At 39.6% G+C, this 23,809-nt stretch overlaps 1 protein-coding gene across 10 annotated transcripts; it reads right to left on the minus strand.

Moving 5' to 3' along the window:
* Window positions 1-5,157: 5,157 nt before the first annotated feature.
* exoc7 (exocyst complex component 7) lies at window positions 5,158-23,467 on the minus strand. Of its 10 annotated transcripts, none has more exons than XM_059325061.1 (21): window positions 23,179-23,467; window positions 22,970-23,035; window positions 22,055-22,239; window positions 21,873-21,978; window positions 21,122-21,344; window positions 20,293-20,460; window positions 17,918-18,010; window positions 16,501-16,569; window positions 16,178-16,323; window positions 15,353-15,505; window positions 15,134-15,232; window positions 14,303-14,365; window positions 14,107-14,173; window positions 13,119-13,157; window positions 12,846-12,911; window positions 12,657-12,777; window positions 11,329-11,424; window positions 11,172-11,235; window positions 10,287-10,328; window positions 10,070-10,203; window positions 5,158-5,460 (listed from the first exon to the last, which is right to left on the minus strand). In XM_059325061.1, the coding sequence occupies exons 1-21, from the start codon at window positions 23,254-23,256 to the stop codon at window positions 5,358-5,360; spliced, it is 2,181 nt and encodes a 726-aa protein (XP_059181044.1). In that variant the 5' UTR covers window positions 23,257-23,467; the 3' UTR covers window positions 5,158-5,357. The 10 variants fall into 10 exon arrangements, with proteins under 10 accessions (XP_059181044.1, XP_059181037.1, XP_059181045.1 ...); XM_059325054.1 differs by lacking the exon at window positions 16,501-16,569 and adding an exon at window positions 20,073-20,084; XM_059325062.1 differs by lacking the exon at window positions 13,119-13,157 and adding an exon at window positions 20,073-20,084.
* Between the last annotated feature and the right edge of the window lie 342 nt (window positions 23,468-23,809).

Here is a 23,809-nt window from a genome sequence, read left to right on the forward strand (position 1 = left end):
GAGGGTGCGGGCCATATGCGGCCCCCGGGCCTCCAGTTGCCCATCCCTGGTCTAAAGTGAATGGTGCAGGTGTGTTTACGTTGAGTCCAACTCCACTTTTGCTCGTTAAACGGTGCATAATGTGAGTGAAGGGTGAGCCACAAAGGCCAGAGAGGTTGTGTTTAGTCTGTTAATTAGTCATTGTTGTGTTTTGGGTGTAATGTGAGTCAGATGCTGCTCCTACATTAGTATTTACACGCTGGATTCAGCTGATTGGAGAAGCAGTTTTCTGCAGAGGAAAATGTATCGGTCTAAAACCAGCAGTGACGGGTGTGTTTTAGAGTTTTTGCACTGTGTTAGACGCGGTCATCTGTTTACTGATCAAGAAATATTGGAAGTAAAAGATGAAAACTGACGTGATGAGATGTTTTCTCTAACAGCTTCACCGTGTCTCGTCCAGTTGTTTGTAGTTCAGAAGCTGTGTCAGCAGGTGACCATGAGTCACTGATACTCACGGTCGGCTGGACTCTGAAGCACCTCTCCTGGAGATCAGTCAGCCTGAGGGCCAGGAGCTGCACAGAGCCGGCTGGGTGTTTACTCTGAGTCAGAGCAAAGGTACATCAACACCGTCGCATCACCGACTCAGTGAGCTGAACCACAGACAGATTACTGAACGCATCGGGCTTCACCTGCAGAACATCACTCAGAGAGACACGTATGAGCATGGAGACGGAAAGATCAAATGACGACAAGGAGAGACAAAATAACTAGAAAAAGGAGAAAAGAGACAAAGAGATGACAAAGAGACAAAATAACTGGAAAAGGGAGAAAACAGACACAAAAAGATGAAGAAAAAACACAAAATAACTAGAAAAAGGAGAAAAGAGACAAAATGATGACAGAGACAAAATAACTGGAAAAGGGAGAAAAGAGACACAAAAAGATGAAGAAGAGACACAAAAAAACTAGAAAAAGGAGAAAAGAGACAAAATGATGACAAAGACACAAAATAACTAGAAAAGGAGAAAATAGACAAAATGATGACAAAGACACAAAATAACTAGAAAAAGGAGAAAAGGGACACAAAAAATGACAAAGAGACACAAAAATATGACAAAGAGACACAAAATAACTAGAAAAAGGAGAAAAGAGACACAAAAATATGACAAAGAGACAAAATAACTAGAAAAAGGAGAAAAGAGACACAAACAGATGACAAAGGGACACAAAAAGATGACAGAGACACTGTACAGAAACCTCCACCAGCCTCAGTGTTTCCTGTAATCTGTTGAAATGATGCTGCATGATGATTATTGTCATATGAAACCTCAGTATTAGAACATTGATGTATTGCTGTGATGTGAGATATGTTTCTCTGTGTGTTCATGCATGCTGACAGTGTTACTGTGAGATGTTGGGATAATAAATGCATCACACTCATCCAGTGGCTTCAATGATTGAAGGTGTTAAAGTCTGACAGAAGAGCAGCTCACGAGTTTATTTATGTTTTCTGTGCTCAGGGTTCATACGGGTGCTTGAAATCCTTGAAAATGCTTGAATTTTAATGTTGAATTTCAAGGTTTGAAAAGTGCTTGGATTTTGGATTAAGTGCATTTTCAATGGAAAAAATATATATAAACTGAATAGCCTATAGCCTATCTGAAATGAAGACCGCTCCGCCTGGGTCTCACCTGCATCTTCTTTTTTTCAGATTTTTCATCTAATGTTTATAAGTCCAGCAGTTAATAATATTGCATAACTGTTTTTTTCCCCACAGATATTTCCATTTCCAAGTAAATATACATGGGTTAATACTAATAATAATATTGATAAAAAAAAAAAAATTGTAATACAAAAAAATACATAAAAATAAATGGCGAAAAATGAAATAAAAATGAAATAAATAAATAATATATTTTTTAGCAATCTTGATATTAAAAGAAAAAAATGGAAAACATGTATTAATTAAAAAGTAATAAAAATTAAAATAAATAGTAATACTAATAAATACATAAAAATAAACAGCAAAAAAATTAAATCAAATAAAAAAATCAAATAAAAATGAAGAAAATAATTAGCAAAAAATAATTAATTAAAAATAAAAAAAATATGTAAAACATGTTTGAATAAAAAAAGTAAAAAAATAAATATGGAACTAAAGGAAAATTAAATTAACAGTGAAGTAAAGAATGAAAGACAAGATTGGAACAACAAGCTGTAATGTAATTATAAAACTTCACTTTATGTAGATAAAACTCAGAAAAGTAACAAGTCCTTAAGTTATGTTGTTCAGTTCCGTCTAATAAGCTAAATCAATGCTAGAAAGCTTCCTGTAGCGTCTGATGTATAAATAAATCAGTGAGTTTACTGTGAATATGTTTCCATCTGTGCAGAGGCGTTTGATTGACAGTTTCTCTGCAGTGAAACCTGTAACACTGACGTCCTTCTGTTAAAGGGACAGTTCAGGATTTAGTTCATTGAGTCGTATGAAACACTGTCAGTAGAGTCATGGATATAAAGCTGTTAGTTTGATCTCTCAGCTCTGGTGTCAGACTTCTGGACGGTTCTGATCATAATAAAACGTTTTGCAAGCTGGCAGAGTCACAAACTACAAGTTTAACTGCACAAAACTACGTGTTCACAGGTCAAACATTCACCACAAAACATGAAGGAACAAACTTTTGTTTCCTGAAAGTTTCATGGAGACGCCTAAGCTCGGAAAGTAAGCACTACTGGTGAGTATTTCATACAACTAAATGTTCAAAATCCTGAACTGTCCCTTTAACAGTTCACTAGGTGTCGCACTAGAGCAGCCATTCTCAACGTTGGGGTCCAGACCCCAATTGGGGTCGCGAGATGATTTCTGGGGGTCGCCAAATCATTTTGGAAAAAATATAAATGCACAAAATTAATATTAAATTGCATAATTTCAGACAGGGAGATATTTTAGTTGTTGTCTGCTTCATTATTCGTTCGTATGATCTGAACTGTGCGCGTGACATTCTGTTCAGTGAGCACAGCGGAAAAAATAAACAAGCAAAAAGAAGAGGGGGTCGCGGACAACGTGCATGTTAAATTGGGGGTCGTGACTCAAAAAGGTTGAGAACTACTGCACTAGAGAACCAGAATGTCAGACAAAGATAAATAAAATGTGCACGTAGGAAACACATCATGTATCATAAATAATTCATTATTTTGAATAATATTAATAATAATATTAGGAAAATATCTCAGTGGCCCAAAAAGCATTTTCCCTACAGATTGCAACAGTAAAAATATGTCTGTAAAACTGTTGAACAGCAAAGAAGCTTAATTATGATGCTTCCTGTTATATTTTTGACCCATGAAGGTTTTATGTTTCTGCATGATGCAGAAGTAAACCTGGAAGCTAGAAAACTTTTTGTCGTATGTGTCAGGAGAGAAGTAATCTCTGGGTCCGGTATCCAGTTCTTTTAGTTATCGAGGTACACTTCAGAAATATATTTTTAGTAATGCTTTTAGGTGCTGTCCTCTGGGTTTGGTGACATGATTCTGTTTGGAGTTGCTGTGATTTTCTCAGCATGCCGGCCTGATGGTGAGCATCTCGTTCCTGCAGCGTGTCCTGCACAGTCGGCTTTTTGTCTAATTGAGCCTGTGGGAAGAAATGGCTCTGATTGGCTGTTCAGTCCGTGCACGAGAAGGGAAACAGAATGAGTGAAAAGAAGGAAACAGCAGTGCCAAATTAGAAGCAGCTAAATTACAAAAACGTCTGAGAACACGTCTGTGAAGCTAAAACAACGAGCTCAAAGACTCTAAAATGCTGCGTGGAGCTGAGAGGAGCTGCAGAGCTCAGAATGATCCTCTGAACCTGCTGCAGCCTTCTCCATGGAAACACACCACTGCTAGATATGTTAATGAGAGCTGAACACAATGTGGAACCGTGACGTTATATAACAAACAGACAGATTCTGAAGTGTTTCTGTAGAGAGTTCCTCCTTCAGGAAAAACTCAACGAGCTGAACAACAGGAAACAGCAGCTGAATCACATCTATCTATAAAACAAGAAGCATCTGTCTGAGTGTGTGTGTGTGTGTCTCACACTGACCGTTAGTCAGACTGACCTCAGATTTCGTATGTGGCTTGCACATGGCACGAAGGTGTGCATTCTCGATTTTTGAATTAATTTTTCAAAATATCATTATTTACATAGGACGTGTTGCAGCATTGCACTGTTTCCGATCGGACGCCTTTTAGGGGAGCTCCGCCCCCTTTTAGGGGAGCTTGTGTGATAGGCCGACACCTGGTCAGTCACACAATTCACTCTGGATTTACACCCAGACTCATCTCATCTGTAAGTCTATTTAGCCTACCTATCTTTCAGAGTTTTAAAGTGCGCTACAAGGTTCGATTTTCCAATAATATTCAAATAGTTTCCAGCGAATATCAATGTTCAATGTGTATGTGCTGGATGGTGTGGTACCTTATGAAAAGTAAGTGTTTTATGGAGTTGCAGACGTTGTAGTGGTCTGCATGTAATGTACGAATACATACTTCCTACCAAGGTTATTATAGTTAACAAAAACTAACGAAATAACGAAATCTAGAATTGAAAAAACACTTTTGTTAACTGAAATAAAAATAAAGTTTAAAAAAAAATGATAACTGAAACTGTATTTTGAGGTTACAAAACTAACTAAAATTATAATGAAAATGTCCTTAGTTTTCATCTTTGTCAACTTTTTTCATATGTAAACCTTTTTGGTTGATATGAAACTTATATCATCTATCTGGTTTTATGACTTAATAACCTTATTGGGGCTGAGATGGATCAGACAAAGGAAATAAAGGCAACATTTATTGTGACTCTTTGAATCTGGCACCCAACAAATGCCTCATTACAAAAACACTAAAACAAACACTAAAACTAATAAAAACTAAACAAAAACAAAGCATTTTCCAAAAACTAAAAACTAAACTAAAACCAGCAAACTCACTCTAAAAACTAATTAAAACTAATGGAATTTGAAAACAAAAAATCACAATGAAATTAAAACTAAAACTAATGAAAAATCCAAGACTATTATAACCTTGCTTCCTACGGGCACTGCACCAGGTAACACAAACTGAGAAGCTGCAGAGAGAAGCAGACTGATGATCTGAACCGAGTCAGAAAAACAAGACATGACGAGCCGAGACGAGTCACATAGTTCCCTTTATTCGTCTTGAAATGCTACATTACATAAATACATGAAGTCCTTATGTCTGTACAGACAGAGAAAGAGAGAGAGAGAGAGAGAGAGAGAGAGAGAGAGAGAGAGAGAGAGAGAGAGAGAGAGAGAGAGAGAGAGAGAGAGAGAGAGAGAGAGAGAGAGAGAGAGAGAGAGAGAGACTCTGATCCATCAGGCCGACGTGTCGAACAGCCTCTCGATCATCTCCTCCACCTCCTCTGGACGGTACTTGTTATATTTCTCAGGGTTCTTGGTGAAAGAGATGTTGGCACATCTGGAGGAGAATAAAGAGCAGGAGGAGATAAAACAGCTGCAGGAGCTGATGTGGTAATCAATCAGAGCAGAGGTGATGGTGGGAAAAGGGCTGGGCGATATGTCAAAATAAAAAATATATCGATATATAAGACCATATCTCATATATCCATATAGTTCAATTTTATTTTCTTTCTTTAATATGTACATGCTGCCCTTACTAGGATTTAGTTCTTTTGTAATGTTTGTCATTCTTTTCTCATATAAATATGTTTATTTCAGAAAAACATTGGCCTATTTTATTTCATAGGCTATTTTTATTTAAGATATTTTTTTATTTATATGTGCGCTTTATGGAGCTAAAAAAAAAAAAAAAAAAAAAAAAAAAAAAAAAAAAAGGTACTCCTGTTGTTATACAGTATTTATGTTCACTTAAATAAACGGTTTCAATAAAACTACTTGTGACATGTCATATTTGACTCTGCACATTTGATCTCACATTGCGATAAAATATCAGGATATATATCGTATATTGATATTCAGCCTAAATATATCAGGATATGACTTTTGGTCTATATCGCCCAGCCCTACGTGGGAACTGACTTTTTCCTGGAATTGGAACATCTATTGCAGTAAAGAGCCGAGCTGAGGCTCTAAAGGCAATTTATACTTTCCCAGAATCCTTAATGGAGGAGACGTGTGACTGAGCATACTCCAGTTAACCTGCTGCTGGAGGCTGCTCACTCTCTGCTCGTCTTCTCATTATAAACTGTCACATTTTCTCTCTTTCTAGTTTTCTTGTTCTTTAACCCATTGAAGCCTGGAAAGCGGATACATCGTTTTGTAGTATTTGTATAAGCTCTCAAATACTTTTTGAACTTCATTTCTATCTGCTACAGAGGCTGAAAAATCTATTATTTAGTCGAAGCGTTGACACTTCTGTTTAATTTCCAGAAAAACTTCAGGTTTTAGGGGCTTATTTTAAAATTGCCCAGAGGTTTTACAGGCGTTTCAGGCGTCAATGGGTTATTCAAAAACACAGAATAGGAGCTGTTTTCTGCCGCAGTGACAGCAACTTTTTCCCTCCTAATGCCGGAGTTTGACTGAGGAAACATTTTACATTTTCCATTAAAAATATGCAATTTCACAGCATTTAGGAGCATTTTTATTACACTGCAAATTGTTTGGTTCTTGGTAAGATCATTTATCTTGTTTTAAGGAGATAACTTTTTTAAAGTGTTCAACATGCTTATTTCTAGATTTAACAATCTTAATTCAAGAAATCTTGTCAAGTGAACTTATCTGTCAATGCAGCAAGATCATTTCCCTCAGATTTAGTGTTGTTTTTTTAATTTTTTTTTTTTTTTAAACAATCTGTTTTTTGGGTTTTTACATTTTAATAGAACAAACAAACAATACTGTTCCATACACCAGTAATTACAAGTAAATACAGCATACAGATTTAGTGTTTTTATCTTGTTTTTAGACACCCCTGTTTTGCATTGTACCACGTTAGTGCACTGCAGTGCTTTTATTTTGAAGGGGATTTACATATGTGCATGCATTTGCACCTGCACAGAAATGTGTTCCACAAAAAAAAGAGTTACCTTGTTACCTTGTGGAAAACACATAATACTTGTTGCATAAAGTTAATAAATTGCTGTGTTTAAAATAAATGGAAAAGTGATATAATGATGGAGTTTTACTATATTTACTGCTATATTTGAGTTACTCCACAATAACATGTATTATTACCAATAGCAGCAAAAACATGTAATTTACTGCAAGAGATGAAATGAATATTGAGCAGAATTAAGTTCAGAGTTTTGGTCCTTCACAGTGTCTCATGTGGCTCCGTGGGAAAATTAATTGCCAACCGCTGGTGAACATGAATGTGTGAAAGTGACTGTAGAACAAATAATCATTAAAAGTGAAGAACTGTTGGATCCTGTAAAAGTCCTTCTGTTCATGTTGATGCTCTACAACAGGGGTGTCAAACTCTGGCCCGCGGGCCAAATTTGGCCCGCAGTGTAATTTTATTTGGCCCGCGAGGCAATACCAAATTATTATTGATGTGTTTTTTATTTGAAATTTGATTTTGCATGTCTGCACTAGTTTAGTTATATATTGTATGTTTATAAGCGTTGCTGGTTCCATATTTAATGTTAAAGCAAAACATGTTTGGTATATATTAAAAGGTTTATTTGTTCAATGTTGGCCCGCGATTTCATTTCATTTCAAGTTTTAAATTTTGGCCCATTGTGTATTTGAGTTTGACACCCCTGCTCTACAATAATCTGACTGATCTGATCCCACTGAGCGCTGCAGCTACGACCACATAACTCAGAACTCTATTTATAATAATTAATCTGTGCAATACGGACTCTATAGAAATCACATGCAATTATTAAATGTGTCACTAACAGTGTTGCTACATAAATATTAGGGCTGACGATCGATTACAATATTTAATTGCACATTTTTTTATCTGTTCTGAATGCACCTTAACAGGATATTCTGTTTACGCACTTTTCATTCTTCATTTTTGGATAATTTTGGCTGTGTTCATGCATTTGCCATGAATTTTGGCAAGATTGTGCATTTTTATTTGATCTTGTTATTTCCAGCTCAGCTCCTGAAAAATCAATTAGTGTTTGATATCAATAATCAGGTGAGATGTAGGTGAAAAAAATCAGTACAATGAAAGTAGAATATAGCAATGCATAATATTCTTTTATAGCTTGCTTTTAAAAAGTGCATTTTATGAGCTATGCGGTACGAGTGAGCATTTGACACTGCACAAAAAATAATAATGCGACAAAATCAGTGTTGCTGTTAATAATTGACAAGTTTCAGGCTGCAATAATTTAACACAAATTGTACTGTGCATGTAGTATATTGAAAATGACTCATATTTTCTGTTTTTTTTTTCATCTTAAATATAGTGGCATCATGACAAAAACATGGCATTTAAAGGGTTAAAATCTTGATAAATCAATTAGTATTTGATATCAATAATCAGGTCAGATGTAGGTGAAAAAATCTGTTTAATGAAAGCCGAGTACAATAATTTATAATATTTTTTTAATAGCTTGCTTTTAAAAAGCGCATTTTATGCTCCAAGCTGTTGGAGTTTGCATAATATCAGAAGGGAAACTAAGGGTGAAAAATTTCTAAAATACTTATATTTTCTAATTTTTCTGAAAGGTTTTCTAATACATTTGTTCAGCTCTGCGCCTCAGCCTTATAATGGCCGAGGAAACATGCATTTTTTTTATGCCTACAAATAACATTAAGCAGCTGGAATAAGGTGTGGATCAGGAAATGCACATGTAACTTTAGCGCTGCTTTCAGGTTTCTCTCCCCGTCTCCTTAAATCTGTCTCCGTCTCAGAGGCAGTGTCTGATCTGACTGGCTCTCACCTATGCAGGACTGACTGGTGGCATGCCATAAATCTGTTCATGTTATGAAAGTGTATTATGCTTATGTTGCTGAGGTTTTTTTCATTGTTTTTTCCACCTTTCCTCTCCTCACGTGTGCTGTATTTCTCCCTCTTCTCTCCCTGTCCTGTTCACCTCTGTCTTATTGTTTATGTGTGTTGTATACAGTACAGGCCAAAAGTTTGGACACACACCTTCTCATTCAATGCGTTTTTCTTTATTTTCATGACTATTTACATTGTAGATTCTCACTGAAGGCATCAAAACTATGAATGAACACATATGGAATTATGTACTTAACAAAAAAAGTGTGAAATAACTGAAAACATGTCTTTTATTTTAGATTCCTCAAAGTAGTCACCCTTTGCTTACTAGAATATAAGACATGTTTTCAGCTATTTCACACTTTTTGTTAAAGGAACACTCCACCGTTTTTTCATATTAAAACATGTTATTCGGGTAAGTAAGACGAGTTGATACAGACCTCTTGCGTCTCGATGCGTGCACTCAATCGCCCTGGCGCGCGGCGCCACTTGGCTAGCACTTAGCTTAGCTAAGCCAGTTCATTCATTAGGATCCAAACAGATGGACAGTTAGAAGCGACCAAACTCCTCCACGTTTTCCCTATTTAAATACAGCTACACGAGTAGTTAAACGACCAAGTATGGCGACACAAAATAAAACGTGGCGCTTTTCTAAGCGGATAAAAAGGATAACTATAATGTATGGCGGAATAGCACTTGGGAGCACTTCGATTCGGCGCAGTAATATCATCACTCCTGACGGAAGTGAGAGGGAGCGGAAGTGATGATATTACTGCGCCGAGTCGAAGTGCGCAGTAAACTGGGCTAAGCTAAGTGCTAGCCAAGTAGCTCCGCGCGCCAGGGCGATTGAGTGCACGCATTGAGACGCAAGAGGTCTGTATCAACTCGTCTTACTTACCCGAATAACATGTTTTAATATGAAAAAACGGTGGAGTGTTCCTTTAAGTACATAATTCCACATGTGTTCATTAATAGTTTTGATGAATTTACAATGTAAATAGTCATGAAAATAAAGGAAACACATTGAATGAGAAGGTGTGTCCAAACTTTTGGCCTGTACTGTACGTTTGGACGGGTTGATGGCTAATTTCGTTGTAATGGTACTTGCTACTCTGAACAATGACAACAAAGGTAATTCTGTTGTCACCTGTGCAGGAAGGCCCTGTAGGCGTCGGACACGGCTCTCCTCTGAGCCTGGCGGATGAAGTCCCGCTGCTCCTTGTCGGGGATGGCCCAGCCCTTCTGGATCTTACACAGCTCCTCCAGGCCGTCGTTGAAGCCCTGAGAGGAGAGAAGAAAGGAGAGATCAGCTCTGTTTGTTCTTCAGTTCACCACAGACTGTCTGCAGGAGGAGAAAGGCTTACCTTAAACTTGTCTTTAATCACCTGTCGCTCTTTATCTTTCAGCTGCAGGAAGAAAACACAGAGACTCAGTTTGGAGAAACACGGACTGTCAAAGACTTTCTGCTGGTTTTATACTGGATTCAGATCCATTTAAGACTTAAAGTCACTTTAAAAACACAACAGCAGAATGATTCAGCTTCACAAAAGGTGCAAGAAAACTTATATATTCATAAATTCAGCAGTTACTGATCTTGCATAACTGTTTTTTTTCCCACAGAAATTTTTAATTTCTATTTCCAGTCAAGTAAATATACAAAGGTAAATACTAATAATATTTATTCACAAAAAATGAATAATAAAAATAAAAACAATAGTAATACTAATAAATACATAAAAATAAAATCAAATACATATTTTTTAGCAATATTGATATTAAAAATCAAAAAAATGGAAAACATGTATTAATTAAATTTTTCTTAAAAATACTAATAATAAATACATAAAAATAAACAGCAAAAATGAAATAAAGATAAATAAATAATCAAATAAAAAAATACAAAAAATTGCAATCTTGACATTAAAAAATCTACAAAATTGAAAACATGTATTAATTGTTAAAAAGTAAAAAATAAATAAGGAAATAAAGGAAAATTAAATGAATAAAAGAGTAAATGATGAAGACTGGAACATTTTAAGCCATAACATAATTATAAATACTACACTGAGCATAGAAAATAATAACTGATAACTAATATCTGTTCCTGCAGGAGACACACGGCCTTCACGTTAAACTGGCACATTATTAACGTGTCCTCGCTGCCAGAAATCATACCGACGTGTTAAAGTCCACACGTCTGTTCTAAAGTTGGAGATTTTCTGTCAGAATGAGAGGAATAAAGTCTGGACCTTGGTGCCGGGTTGGAAGACGGGCATGTTCCTGTCCGCCAGGTGCTCCGTCACCTTGAACCAGCTGCCACACAAGAAATATAAATATTAAATATTAACTGAAAGGTGTCAGGTGACAGAGAGAGAGAGGTGGAATATAAAACAGGTGAGAGTTTACCTGCGCTGGTACATCTGGATCTGCTGCTCGATCAGCTCTCTGTACGAACTCTCAGCCTTCTTCTGGGTCACCGTGACCAGCTGGATCAGCTCAGACCTGCACCACACCACAGGGACCGCTTAATAACCAGGCTGCAGCTTTAATAACCAGGCTGCAGGTTTAATAACAAGGCTGCATGTTTAATAACCAGGCTGCATGTTTAATAACCAGGCTGCAGGATTAATAACCAGGCTGCAGGTTTAATAACCAGGCTGCAAGTTTAATAACAAGGCTGCAGGTTTAATAACCAGGCTGCACGTTTAATCAGCAGGCTGCAAGATTAATAACCAGGCTGCATGTTTAATAACCAGGCTACAGGTTTAATAACCAGACTGCAGCTTTCATAACCAGGCTGCACGTTTAATAACCAGGCTGCACGTTTAATAACCAGGCTGCATGTTTAATAACCAGGCTGCAGGTTTAATGACCAGGCTGCAGGTTTAATAACCAGGCTGCAGGATTAATAACCAGGCTGCAGAATTAATAACCAGGCTGCAGGTTTAATAACAAGGCTGCAGGTTTAATAACCAGGCTGCAGGTTTAATAACCAGGCTGCAGGTTTAATAACCAGGCTGCAGGTTTAATAACCAGGCTGCATGTTTAATAACCAGGCTGCACGTTTAATAACCAGGCTGCAGGTTTAATAACCAGGCTGAACGTTTAATAACCAGGCTGCAGGTTTAATAACCAGGCTGCAGGTTTAATAACCAGGCTGCAGGTTTAATAACCAGGCTGCATGTTTAATAACCAGGCTGCAGGATTAATAACCAGGCTGCAGGTTTAATAACCAGGCATTTTTTATAAATTTAATTTATGTTTATGTTTTTGGTTAACTTACGACATGATGATCTTACCTATTTTGATCCAATGTATTTATTTTTATTATTATTAATTTAAATGTACATATAAATGTGTTTTATTGACCTTTTTAACATGTATTTTATTAATGTATTTATATTAATTGAATTAACTTATTAAGTTACAACATAGCTGATCTTACCTATTTTGATCCAATTTGTTGAATTTTTATTATTATTTATTTAAATGTACACATAATTGTGTTTTTTATATACCTTTTTAACATTTATTTTCTATCTAATTACATTTTAAGTTTGATAAATGCATAATGTTTCCAAAGATAATGAATAAATGTATTAAATAATCACAATTTAAATATAATTATAAAACATATAATATAATTAATAAAATAACAATAATAATAAAATATATTTGATTTCTGCAGTCATAATAAAAATAAATCAATAAATAAATAAATAAAGCATGCTCACTTCTCCAGAGACTTGAGGATGTAGTTGTAGTTGTTGTGCAGGAAGATGGCGCTCAGAGCTGAATCCTCGTACACTTTGGATTTACTGAGCAGGTTGAGCTGCAGGTTCCCCAGCACCTTACCTGAGAGGAGAGACAGGTTACAACACCTGGACAACAACCACCAGTTGTTTATTTCTCTCCATACTCACAGATATAAGTGCTGAGCAGCCTCTTGTTGAACTCGGAGGTGTAGCTGCTCGCTGATGAACTCGTCTCTGCAGAGAAAACACACGCCGTTAGCACCAACTGATCTGTTTTATTATGAGTTTTATTACTGCTTATTAATCACGTGTTAATTAGAGCAGAAACGCTGTGATGACTCCTCTCTGTCTTTATCAATCATTAGCTCAGTTACACTCAGAGAATCAGCAGAAAACAGATGAGAACAGTCAGATCCAGGTCCTGCACCGACTGTTGCTTACCTCGGGGGTCTAAAGGAATATTGTAAGTGTCCCCCAGAACTAAAAGGGCCGAGGCAAGCCAGAGGACGAGAGAAGACAAGAAAGGACAAGAGAAGACAAGAGAAAGAGGCACAAGTGCAAAAAAAGGTTAGAAAAGATTTTGTTAGTGCAGAGTAAGCATCCAGTCATCAGCCAGGCAGAGAGGACAGAGGACAGGGAGGACAGAGGACATAGAGGGACAGGGAGGACAGAGGAAAGGGAGGACAGAGGACAGGGAGGACAGAGGAGGACAGAGGGAAGGGGAGGACGGGGAGGGAGAGAGAGGGATATGGAGGACAGAGGACAGATAGGACAGAGGACAGGGAGGACAGAGAGGACAGGGAGGAACAGTAGGGACAGAGGACAGATAGGACAGAGGACAGAAGACAGGGAGGACAGAGAGGACAGAGAGGACAGGGAGGACAGAAGACAGGGAGGACGGGGAGGGAGAGAGAGGGATAGGGAGGACAGAGGGACAGGAGGGACAGCGTGGGTGGTGGGGAGAGAGAGGGACAGGAGCAGGTGACAGGAGGGACAGAGTAGGACAGAGAGGGACATGGGGGGGCAGAGAAGGACAGAGGATAGAGGGACAGGAGGGGCGTTGGAACAGAGATGGACAGAAGTGCAGCCAGGAGCAGGGGACAGAGAGGGACAGGAGGGACATTAAAAGGGTTAAATCCTGAAAGGAGGACTGATGTTGGTTCAAAGAATTAAAAGAATAAATGTATAGCAGCTTTTGGAAGGGACCTTTTTTTTAATTTGACAAATTAGATAAATAAATAAAATGCATGCATGGGTCCAGAACTTTCTGACAGAATAATAAATGTTCTGTGCAGATGGAGATAGATAATGTGAGAACAGACAGGGACAGGGACGGGGACAGGGAGGACAGGGACAAGGACGGGGACAGGGACAGGACAGGGACAGTCCAGGAGCAGCGTGCAGCAGAGCTCTGAGCTCTCAGCTCTACCTTGCGAGGCCAGCATGGCTCCGGCGGTCTCGTGGAAGTCGAGCAGCTGCTGCAGGAACAGGATGGCCTGGGGGTCAGAGGTCAGGGTCAGCAGCTTATTCATTAAACGGAGCGCTGCTCGTGGTTTCCAGGGAGACGCACAAACAGCGGCATCCTTGTGGAGCCGTGTTACCTAACAGAGACGGGGTGTGCTTACGTTGCTGGTGAGCTCGTGCACCGTTCCGTCCTTGGGCATGTTGTACTCTTTATCAGGGTCGTTCTGCAGAAACACAGACAATCACTCAGTACTCAGGTTTTTCTCAGGAACAGCAATAATGTTCATGGGTCAATTTGATCCTCGGCATGTTTATTTATCCAAAAGTGTCAGAAACTAAAAAATCACAATTAATATGTTTATATTTCATTAATAACACCATTACTAACCATTTAAAGCAATGGTGTTCTTCAATGAGGATAAATCACTTGTTTCTCATTAAAAAAATGCATGATAAAACTTTTTTTATGTACATTGTAAAGACCGACAATAGTTTTACATGACAGTGATTTAAAATAAATAAATAATTATATTTAATTTATTTTTATGAAAAAATACTTTTAACAATTTTTTTTTGATTTTTAAACTTTGAAATGGGTCAATTTGACCCGTAACATAAGAGACACTAAAAAATCACATTAAATATTGTTTCTATTTCATTAATAACTCCATTATTTATAATTTAAATTAATATTAAGTACAATGTTGTTCTTTCCCTCCCACAGATCAGGTTCAATGAGGAGAATTCACTCATTTTCCTTAATAAATGCATGTTAAAATTATTTTTTATGTACACTGTAAAGACCTTCATATAAAATACAATAGTTTTACATGACAGTGATTTTTTTTTTTTTTAAATTCATCTTACATTTAATTTATTTTTTATTTTTATGAAAAAATACTTTTAACAATTTTTTTTTAGATGTTTAAACTCTGAATTGGGTCAATTTGACGTGTAACATGAGAGGAGGGTTAAATGTTTGAGCGTCCTGCCTTGATGCTGTCTGCGAACTCCTCCAGAGCTTTGGCTCCGATCGTCTCCATGGAGGTGATGAGCGTTGGCAGCTTGTTCTTGGTGCTTGCTGCTGTTCCCTGCACACACACACACACACACACACACACACACACACACACAGAGTCACACTGATTACACTCTGAATATTTAAAATAAAGAGTGTTTTTATGCAGCGTGTGTGAGTGGCCGCTGCAGACCTGCAGGGTGGAGTCGAACTCGGACTTGTTCATCTTCAGGTGTCTGAGGATGGGGAAGATGGTGAGCACGGCCGAGTAGTCGTGGCGCATGATGGCGCGGCGAGCTGCCGACACGATGTTGTCTCCCTCCAGCATCAGGTTGTCCAGCGCCTCCTGTGGACAGACGAGGGGACAGCAGGCAGGTCAGACATCAGGACACTGAGACACATTAGTTCTGTCTACAGAACAAGGACAGATGATGATTATTTACTGAGAAAATCTAACCTGAGTCTAGATTACTGAACTAAATACAGTCCTGTCTTTAGGACAAACAATTACAACTGCAATTATTTTGACTGATATTGCATTATGATTCATGATATTGAAATGAATGATCATTCTAACATCATTATTGTCATTTTCATTGAAAACAATAACTTTATACTAATGTGCGTGCGTGCGTGTGAGCGAGCGTGTGTGCGTGCATTATGTGTGTGTGTGTGTGTGTGTGTGTGTGTGTGTGTGTGTGTGTGTGTGCCTTGTGCGTGTATGGGTGTGTGCATGCACTGTGGATGTGAGTGTGTGTGTGTGCATGCATGCATGCATGCATTGTGTGCGTGTGTGTATTTTGTGAGTGTGTGTGCGTGCTTTGTGTGTGTGTACATTGTGTGTGTGTGTGCATGAATTGTGTGTGTGTGTGTGTGTGTGTGTGTGTGTGCGCATGCGTGCGTGCTTGAGTGTGCGTGTGTGCTTGTGCGTGCATTGTGTGTGTGTGTGGGTGCATGCATTGTTGGTGTGAGTGTGTGCTCTGTGTGCATGCATGTGTATGTGTGTGTGTGTGTGTACCTGTATGAGCGAGTCGAAGGTCTTCTTCTGGTGGTGTTCTGGGATGATCTCGGCCAGCAGGGCGTACTCGCTCTGCGCCAGCTTGACGAAGGCGGTGATGCAGTGGATGTACGAGTCGATCTCGATGTCCAGGACGTCGTCTTTCCCTGAGAGGACAGAGCGGTGAGCCGGAGCTGTCTGACCGAGTGTTCATCAGGAGATTATCAGGTGATGATCAGGTGATGATCAGGTGTGTGTGTGTGTGTGTGTGTGTGTGTGTGTGTGTGTAAGACTGGAGCCTGTGTTGCTGTGTGTTCCTCTCTCCCCTGTGTCCCGTCACTCACCTGCGGCGGCCCCGTGCTTCTCGTTCAGGGCGTCGGACAGGTGTTTGACCCTCAGGTCGTGATCGTAACCTAGTGGGGGTGGGGGGGGCAGCGGGGACACGGGCCCAGTCAGACCAGCGGGGTCCTGACTGGGCCCGGGGGGTCGGAGGAGGGAGGGGGGGGGCAAACCTAAACCTGGAAGATCTGAACCGACCACCACCAAGCACCCAGCAGGGGGAGGGGGGGCACCCAGAGTGTGTTTCATGTGTGTGACTCGCCTACGTTAGTTAGTCAGTCAGTGAGTTTCAGCTACATGAGAGCAACGAGGGGGAAGTCACAGCAGCTTCTGAGTCTCACAGAGCTTTTTTTTCTTTTCGTTTAATTTCCGTTTATTTCGGTCAATACATGTAATTAAAAGAAATAACAAAGAAATAACAAGCCAGAAAAAAACATTGATCAAAGTAAACAATAAGTAAACAGAGAAAGAAATTTGATAATAGACATTTGGACCAAAAAAGGTTGAAGCATAGCTTATTACGCCTACCCTGTTACAACTCAAATTAGTTTAAAAATTAAAAACGTACAATCTGTTATTTATTAATAAAAGAAATAAGCAGTCACAAAAGAGAGAAGCTGCTTGATTTAAAAAAAAGTTTTTAACAGAGCTCTCACACTGTTAAAATATTATTTTCTGCTGCTCATTTTCTGTGTCTGTGTGTGTGTGTGTGTGTGTGTGTGTGTGTGTGTGTGTGTGTGTGTGTGTGTGCGCGCGTGTGTTTGTGCATTGATTGTGTGTGTGTGTGTGTGTGTGTGTGTGTGTGTGTGTGTGTGTGTGTGCGTGCGTGCATGTGTGCATTGTATGTGTATGTGTGTGTGTGTGTGCTTGTGCATTGTGTCTGTGTGAAGGGGACATTTATTACAAATGACTGACATATCCCAGACTGTGAATGTATTATTTTTTTAAAGAAAATGATTCCAAAATAATAAATATTAAAGAACAACCGTGACATAATGTAAATTAACTGGCATTTAAAAGGTTAAAATTCTGAAAATTAATTAATATTTGGTTGTTACGTGGACATTTTTGTCCTCTAAGGGCCTGAAATAGTTAAAGTCCTTGTATGTTTGAACAAACTTGTCCAATAAATCATATTCTGATTCAGAAATATGTTTACATTTTGCAGGAAAATTCCAGAAATGATAGGGAGCTACAATAATGTTTTAACAGTGATCAGTGTTTCAGGATGAATGTGTGTTAAATATACATTTGGTAATCATATTTAGCTGACTTTTCCAGGATTATCAGATATAATTTCTGCTTTTTTTGCCGTCTGCATGACATTGAAGCTGCTGTGACGCTGTGAGGAGATTTCTGAGGAGGGGGAGGGGGGAGGGGGGAGGGGGGGGAGACACCGAACAGAAGACCAAGGTGCGTTACCTTCCAAAGGAGTGAGGTTAGAGCCCCCCTTTTTCCCATCCAGCCCATGCTGTGAGTACTGTTTCAGAAGGTTCTGAGCCTTGCGAATGGTCCCTGGTCCCATAAACACAGAGAGGGGGGGCAGCAGGTCCAGACAGCCCAGAAACAGCAAGAGGAGGAAGAAGAGGAGGAGGAAGAAGAAGAAGAGAGAGCTAGGAAGTGAGTGTTGAAACACAGACACCACCACCCAGACAGCAGCAGGTGTGTGTGCGTGTGTGTGTGTGTGGAGGGGGAGTAGCCTAGCACCACAGCTACACACCAGGAGGAGCAGCTAGAGCTAACACTCAGAGCGGGTCAGTGAGAGCAGAACACAGGTTAGGTCAGGTGGAAACACAATTAATACATCAACACTCATTAATATCACTGATATTATATACATTAAGAACATTCATATTCTCAGGTTCAAACATGTCAGCGGGAGTTAGTGAGAGCAGCAGCAACATTTAAAGCTGCAGAGAGGCATTCAAGGAAATAAAATAATTTCTACTTGACAGCAAAAGACTCAATGAGAAGCTGAAGAACACGTTTAACACTCTGAACCCCAAACAGCTGTTTTTCTACTCACTGCAATATATAAAATCTATATAAATTATTTTTCTTTTAAATTGGAATAAAATGGAATTTATATATAAACACTTTGTCATGAGTGTCAGGACTGTTGTAAAAAAAATGGGCTTACAAAATAACAAAAAAGGAACAAAATGACAAAAAATATTACATAAAATGACAAAAAATGATACAAAATGACAAAAAAGACAAAATAGCAAAAAGATGAAAAATGACCAAAAAAAATCACAAAATGCAAAGAAAAGAAAATAACAAAAAATATGCAAAATGATGAAGAAAAGACAGTTTTCTCCACATATTGTACATATTCTCAGTATTATCATGTTTCCAAGCTCTCCTGTCCTGTCCTCTCCTCTCTGCTCTGTGTAAACAGCCTCTCCTGTCCTGTCCTCTCCTCTCTGCTCTGTGTAAACAGCCTCTCCTGTCCTCTCCTCTCTGCTCTGTGTAAACAGATTTTCAGTGAATATTTGTCATGTGACCGTTGGTCTCAGCAGAATCAATCATGTCTTCACAGTGTCTCTGAGGAGCAGAATTTAATGTTTTTAACAGGATCTGGTTAGTGCAAACACTTTATTTTAAATGTCACATGGAAAATAAAGAGACTCTGACACAAATATCAACATTTTAACACAAGTTTTGGTCACTTTTTTTATAACTGATGATCAGTTCAAGGACTGACGGAAAGTTCAAACTGACAATAATGTCTGTTTTCTTTCTACGATAAACTGGAAATTTCTGGCGATCTCTTAAAGAAAACATCTGTTTCAATCCCCAGGGGGTTCAGAGGGTTAAAGGACAATTTGTGACTCTCACTGTGTTAACAACATAAACTCTAATCCAAAACAAGAAACACATTTGTGATGACTTGTAGTATTGTGGTTAGTGGAGTTTGAAGCAGATCTGATTAGTGACAGCAGCCTGAAAACTTTCTCAACTTCTCTCTAACCTATCTCATGATCTCAGCAGTGAACAGATCTGTGCAGCAGAACATCAGCTGATCCATGGCTACAAACATCTCTAATCAACACGACACACACACACACACACACACTCTGCACAACTGATCTCACACACACACACACACACAAACACACACACTGAGAGACTCTACAGCTTCTAGTTTCATGGTGGTGCACTGAGGCGACGTGCAAATGTTTCACAATAAAAGCCTTGTTACAAAGTGAATACATCTAGTCTACTCAAACACTTGAGGGCTTTTATTTTGAAACAAAAACAGGAAGAGCTGATTTTGTACTGACTAAAAAGAGTGAAGAGTGAACCTGATGCATTTTATCTAAAAGTTTCTGTTAAACCGAGCTGAGCTGATGTCTGGTGCAGGAGGGAACCCACTCAGCTCAGTATCTTCTCGTCTCCTCTGTGCAGCATTCAGTCGCACGTTAACCACAGTGAAACTAGAGTCCAGCATCACCTACTGACTCTCAGCCAGAACAAACTAGCCGCTGCTGCTCAGCTCTAAACACACTCATGCCGTCACTGATTCTGCTGGACAGAAGCGAGCACGAGGCACACACTAAAGCTTTGTGATTACCTGGGATGTAGACTGGATCATAACATGGGGATTATAAGAGAGGAAAGGATGGAGGATTAGTGAGACGGACTGTGTGGAGAGATGCTGGAGGACTGAATCATCTCAGTGGTGTGTGTGTGTGTGTGAGAGGAGCAGCTAGAACAGTAATCAACAGATGCAGAATGGTGCTGGTGTGTGTTAGTGGTCTGGGTCTGGGTCTGGGTCTGGGTCTGCTGCTGACCTGGTCTCTTGGGAGCCTTCTTGGTGGGCGTGTCCTTGCGTTTGGTCTGCACGGCGGGCGAGTAGAGGATCCCCGAGGAGGCGCTGTTCTTACGGAAGTGATCCTTCAGACCTTTGATGGAGCGGTCCAGCTGGTTGGAGCGGATCTGGAAGTACACGTTCATGAAGTCTGCAGAGAGGAGCAGAGGGAGGAGCAGAGGGAGGAGCAGAGAGAGGAGCAGAGAGAGAGAGGAGCAGAGAGAGGGAGGAGCAGAGAGAGAGAGGAGCAGAGAGAGGAGCAGAGAGAGGAGCAGAGAGAGAGAGGAGCAGAGAGGAGTAGAGAGAGAGAGAGGAGCGGAGAGAGAGAGGAGCAGAGAGGAGCAGAGAGAGAGAGGAGCAGAGAGAGGAGTAGAGAGAGAGAGAGAGGAGCGGAGGGAGGAGCGGAGAGAGAGAGGAGCAGAGAGAGGAGCAGAGAGAGAGAGGAGTAGAGAGAGGAGCAGAGAGAGAGAGGAGCAAAGAGAGGAGCAGAGAGAGAGAGAGAGGAGCAGAGAGAGGAGCAGAGAGAGGAGCAGTGGGAGCAGAGCATGGGTTACAGCAGCTGAAGGAGCTTTAACTGGTCATCAAACAGTCTGAATGTTGAGGCCTTATATACACACACACACACACACACACACATATATATATAACATAAATAAAGTCATTTTGATTTGATTTGATTTTATACAGAAATAATATTTTTTGATTTCACAGTAGGAAAACAGCCCTCTGACCTTCATGTGTCTCTGTGAGATCTGAGCTAGAGAAGAACTAAGAGAGGAAAGGAGAAACAGGTGTGAGGCGGAGCAGCGTACCCTGGTTGCGTCCGTACTCCACCAGCCAGCCGGCGATGCAGATGATGTCCTGCAGCACGGCTTCGGGGAGGTGCTCCAGCACCACGTCCTCCTGCACCTCCAGCTCCTCATCCAGGCTGATGGCGTCCAGGATGAGGATGGGCGGGACGGGCTTACTGTAGCGGGTCAGCAGGGAGCGGAACTCCGCCTCCAGCAGCTCTTTACCCTTCTCAAAGCGCGCTTTCTGCACACAGAGACATTTATCTCAGAGGCTGAAGCAGAATGAACCTATAAAGGTTTAACAGCTTTAATCTGGTGTGTTAATGTCTAATACTCTGAGTGTGTGTGTGTTTCTGTGAGTGTGTGTGTATGTGTTTCTGTGTGTGTGTGTCTATTGAGTGTGTGTGTGTGCGTTTGTGTGTGCGTCTGTGAGTGTGTCTGTCTGTCTTAGTGTGTGTGTGTATGTGTGTGTGTGTGTCTATCTAAGTGTGTGTGTGTGTGTGTGTCTGTGTTTGTCTGTCTGTCTGTCTGTCTGTCTGTCTGTCTGTCTGTCTGTCTGTGTGTGTGTGTGTGTGTGTGTGTGTGTGTGTGTGTGTGTGTGTCTGTGTCTGTGTGAGTGTTTCTTTGTGTGTGTCTGTCTGTCTGTCTGTTTCTTTATGTGTGTGTGTTAACCTGTAATAAATGTATCATTTATGATCTAATTCTCTGTAATAAAGCTGTTTTATTCCTCGTAAAGAGAACAGAAACATGTAGTTAAAGGTGAGTTGTGTACCACTGTGTTGAGTTCGGGGCTGTCAGGGTTGTTGTCCTGAAAATATTCCACAGCTTTCTGGATCTTTGCAATACAAGCGAGGTACTCATCCAGCCTGCCGGTCGGCCTGAAACAGAGGAATAAAGATCATAAAGCACCTGTTCATCACATAGCCTGGACCCGGCTCCAGGTCCCGCTCTCACCCCTCTCTGATGATCCGGTCCGTGTCTTTAGCCACGTGGTAGTAGCTGATGACGTGGTCCATGCAGGACAGAGTCTTGTCTACGTTCTCCTGCAGACGCTGCAGGTTCTCCGTCTGCTTGTGGACCGGGATGATGGAGTTCTCCAGCTGCATCAGGCGGCTCTCGAACGACGACAGGATGGAAACCTTCAGAACGAAAACGACTCAACTCAGAGGGAAAATAAACATTTATCTGACTCCACTCATCTGAGACGACTTTCACAGGAAAAACAAATAAAGAGACAATCAAACATCTTATTTCTGTTTTCTTATTTTCTAGTATTCTGGGATGAGGTTTGGCAACTTGTGAGCTAGATCAAAAATGATTGCACTTAAACTTCTGAAACAGATTAATAATACGGACATCGTGGAGACAATTTAAAACTCAGGTATAGATTTATCTAACCTCTCTTGTGCTAACCTGACTATATTACACTATATTTAGCTTTTAAAAACATTATCTGACTTGTCATATCTGTACAAGGAGACTATAGAGTGATTCGGTTTTTTATGTGCCAATTTTGATTTACAAAAGGTTTTTTTCTGTTTAGAGAAAAAGGGAGATTTCACTGCTTCTTCTTCATCCAAACCACATCAGCCAAAAATAAAATGTATTTAAACTTATCAAACCTGAACTAGATAGATAAATCAACATCAGAGGCCATTTATATATATATATATATATATATATATATATATATATATATATATATATATATATATATAGATATATATATAGATATATATATATTATCTTCCTGTAAGTCGCTTTGGATAAAAGCGTCTGCCAAATGACTAAATGTAAATGTATATCCCAGTTGTCAGATTGTATGTATGTGTGTGTGTGTGTGTGTGTGTGTGTGTGTGTGTCTCCCACCATGCCCTTGGTCAGCTGATCGCTCTTCTCCAGGTTTTCTCTGATGAATGACAGAGTCTCCTGCTCCTGAAACACCAACAGAGAATAAACAGATGACTCAGAGACACTGAATGCATCAGAATGATATCAGTTTAAACAGCAGCTGATCCAGTTAGTTAGATATAAATATAAACGTTTTATGTTGTTTTGTTTCCTTCCTGTTCACCGACCTGCCGCAGCTTCTCCTCTATCTCTCTCTTCCTGGCGGACGCGTCCTCCGTAGGAATCATCCTGGAGCTAACTCCCATCAAAGGACGCCCACCGGGAAAATTAGACCGATTAATAAACCGGTTTAGGTCCAAAAAACAAAAAACAGCGACCAGAAGCTGCTGTTGTGGAAAGCTAACAGCTAGTGTCAAACTAGACAGGTTGAAGGTTACTTTCCGGCTAGAGTTTCAAAGTAAAACAAAGTGCTGTTGAATTTTGTTTAATGTCGCGACATTGTTAGTTATTTGTAAAAATCGTATGAATAAATAACAATGAGAAAGTTGAAATTAATAACTTACCTGCTGGTTTCTCCCCTCAGAAAGGATTTCATCAACATATATGAAACTTAAACGTCAATTTCAATCATAGTTTGGTCATTTCACTGAACGCAGATGCAGTTACAGCATTATTAATACAATAGATTCAAAAGATTTTCAAATCTTATAATTATATCATATTATAGTCATATTAGCTTGTTAAGTTGCGTCTGTATCTAAATTAACCCCATGTTCAGCGATTAACAGAGACACTTCTCTGAATGCAAAATTTATTTTGAAGGTAAAAACCTTCGAAGTTCCGGTCGTTGAGTGAACT

Source organism: Centropristis striata, chromosome 21, assembly GCF_030273125.1.
Source record: "Centropristis striata isolate RG_2023a ecotype Rhode Island chromosome 21, C.striata_1.0, whole genome shotgun sequence".
Lineage (NCBI taxonomy): Eukaryota > Metazoa > Chordata > Actinopteri > Perciformes > Serranidae > Centropristis > Centropristis striata.

Excerpts from the sequence above, each read along its gene's own strand:
- exoc7 (XM_059325061.1), bottom strand. The coding sequence starts at position 23,256 with ATGGGAGTTAGCTCCAGGATGATTCCTACGGAGGACGCGTCCGCCAGG. Across the intron at positions 22,240-22,969 it reads ATCAGCTGACCAAGGGCATG|GTTTCCATCCTGTCGTCGTT; the intron begins GTGGGAGACACA and ends TTCGTTCTGAAG. Across the intron at positions 21,979-22,054 it reads GACCGGATCATCAGAGAGGG|GCCGACCGGCAGGCTGGATG; the intron begins GTGAGAGCGGGA and ends CCTCTGTTTCAG.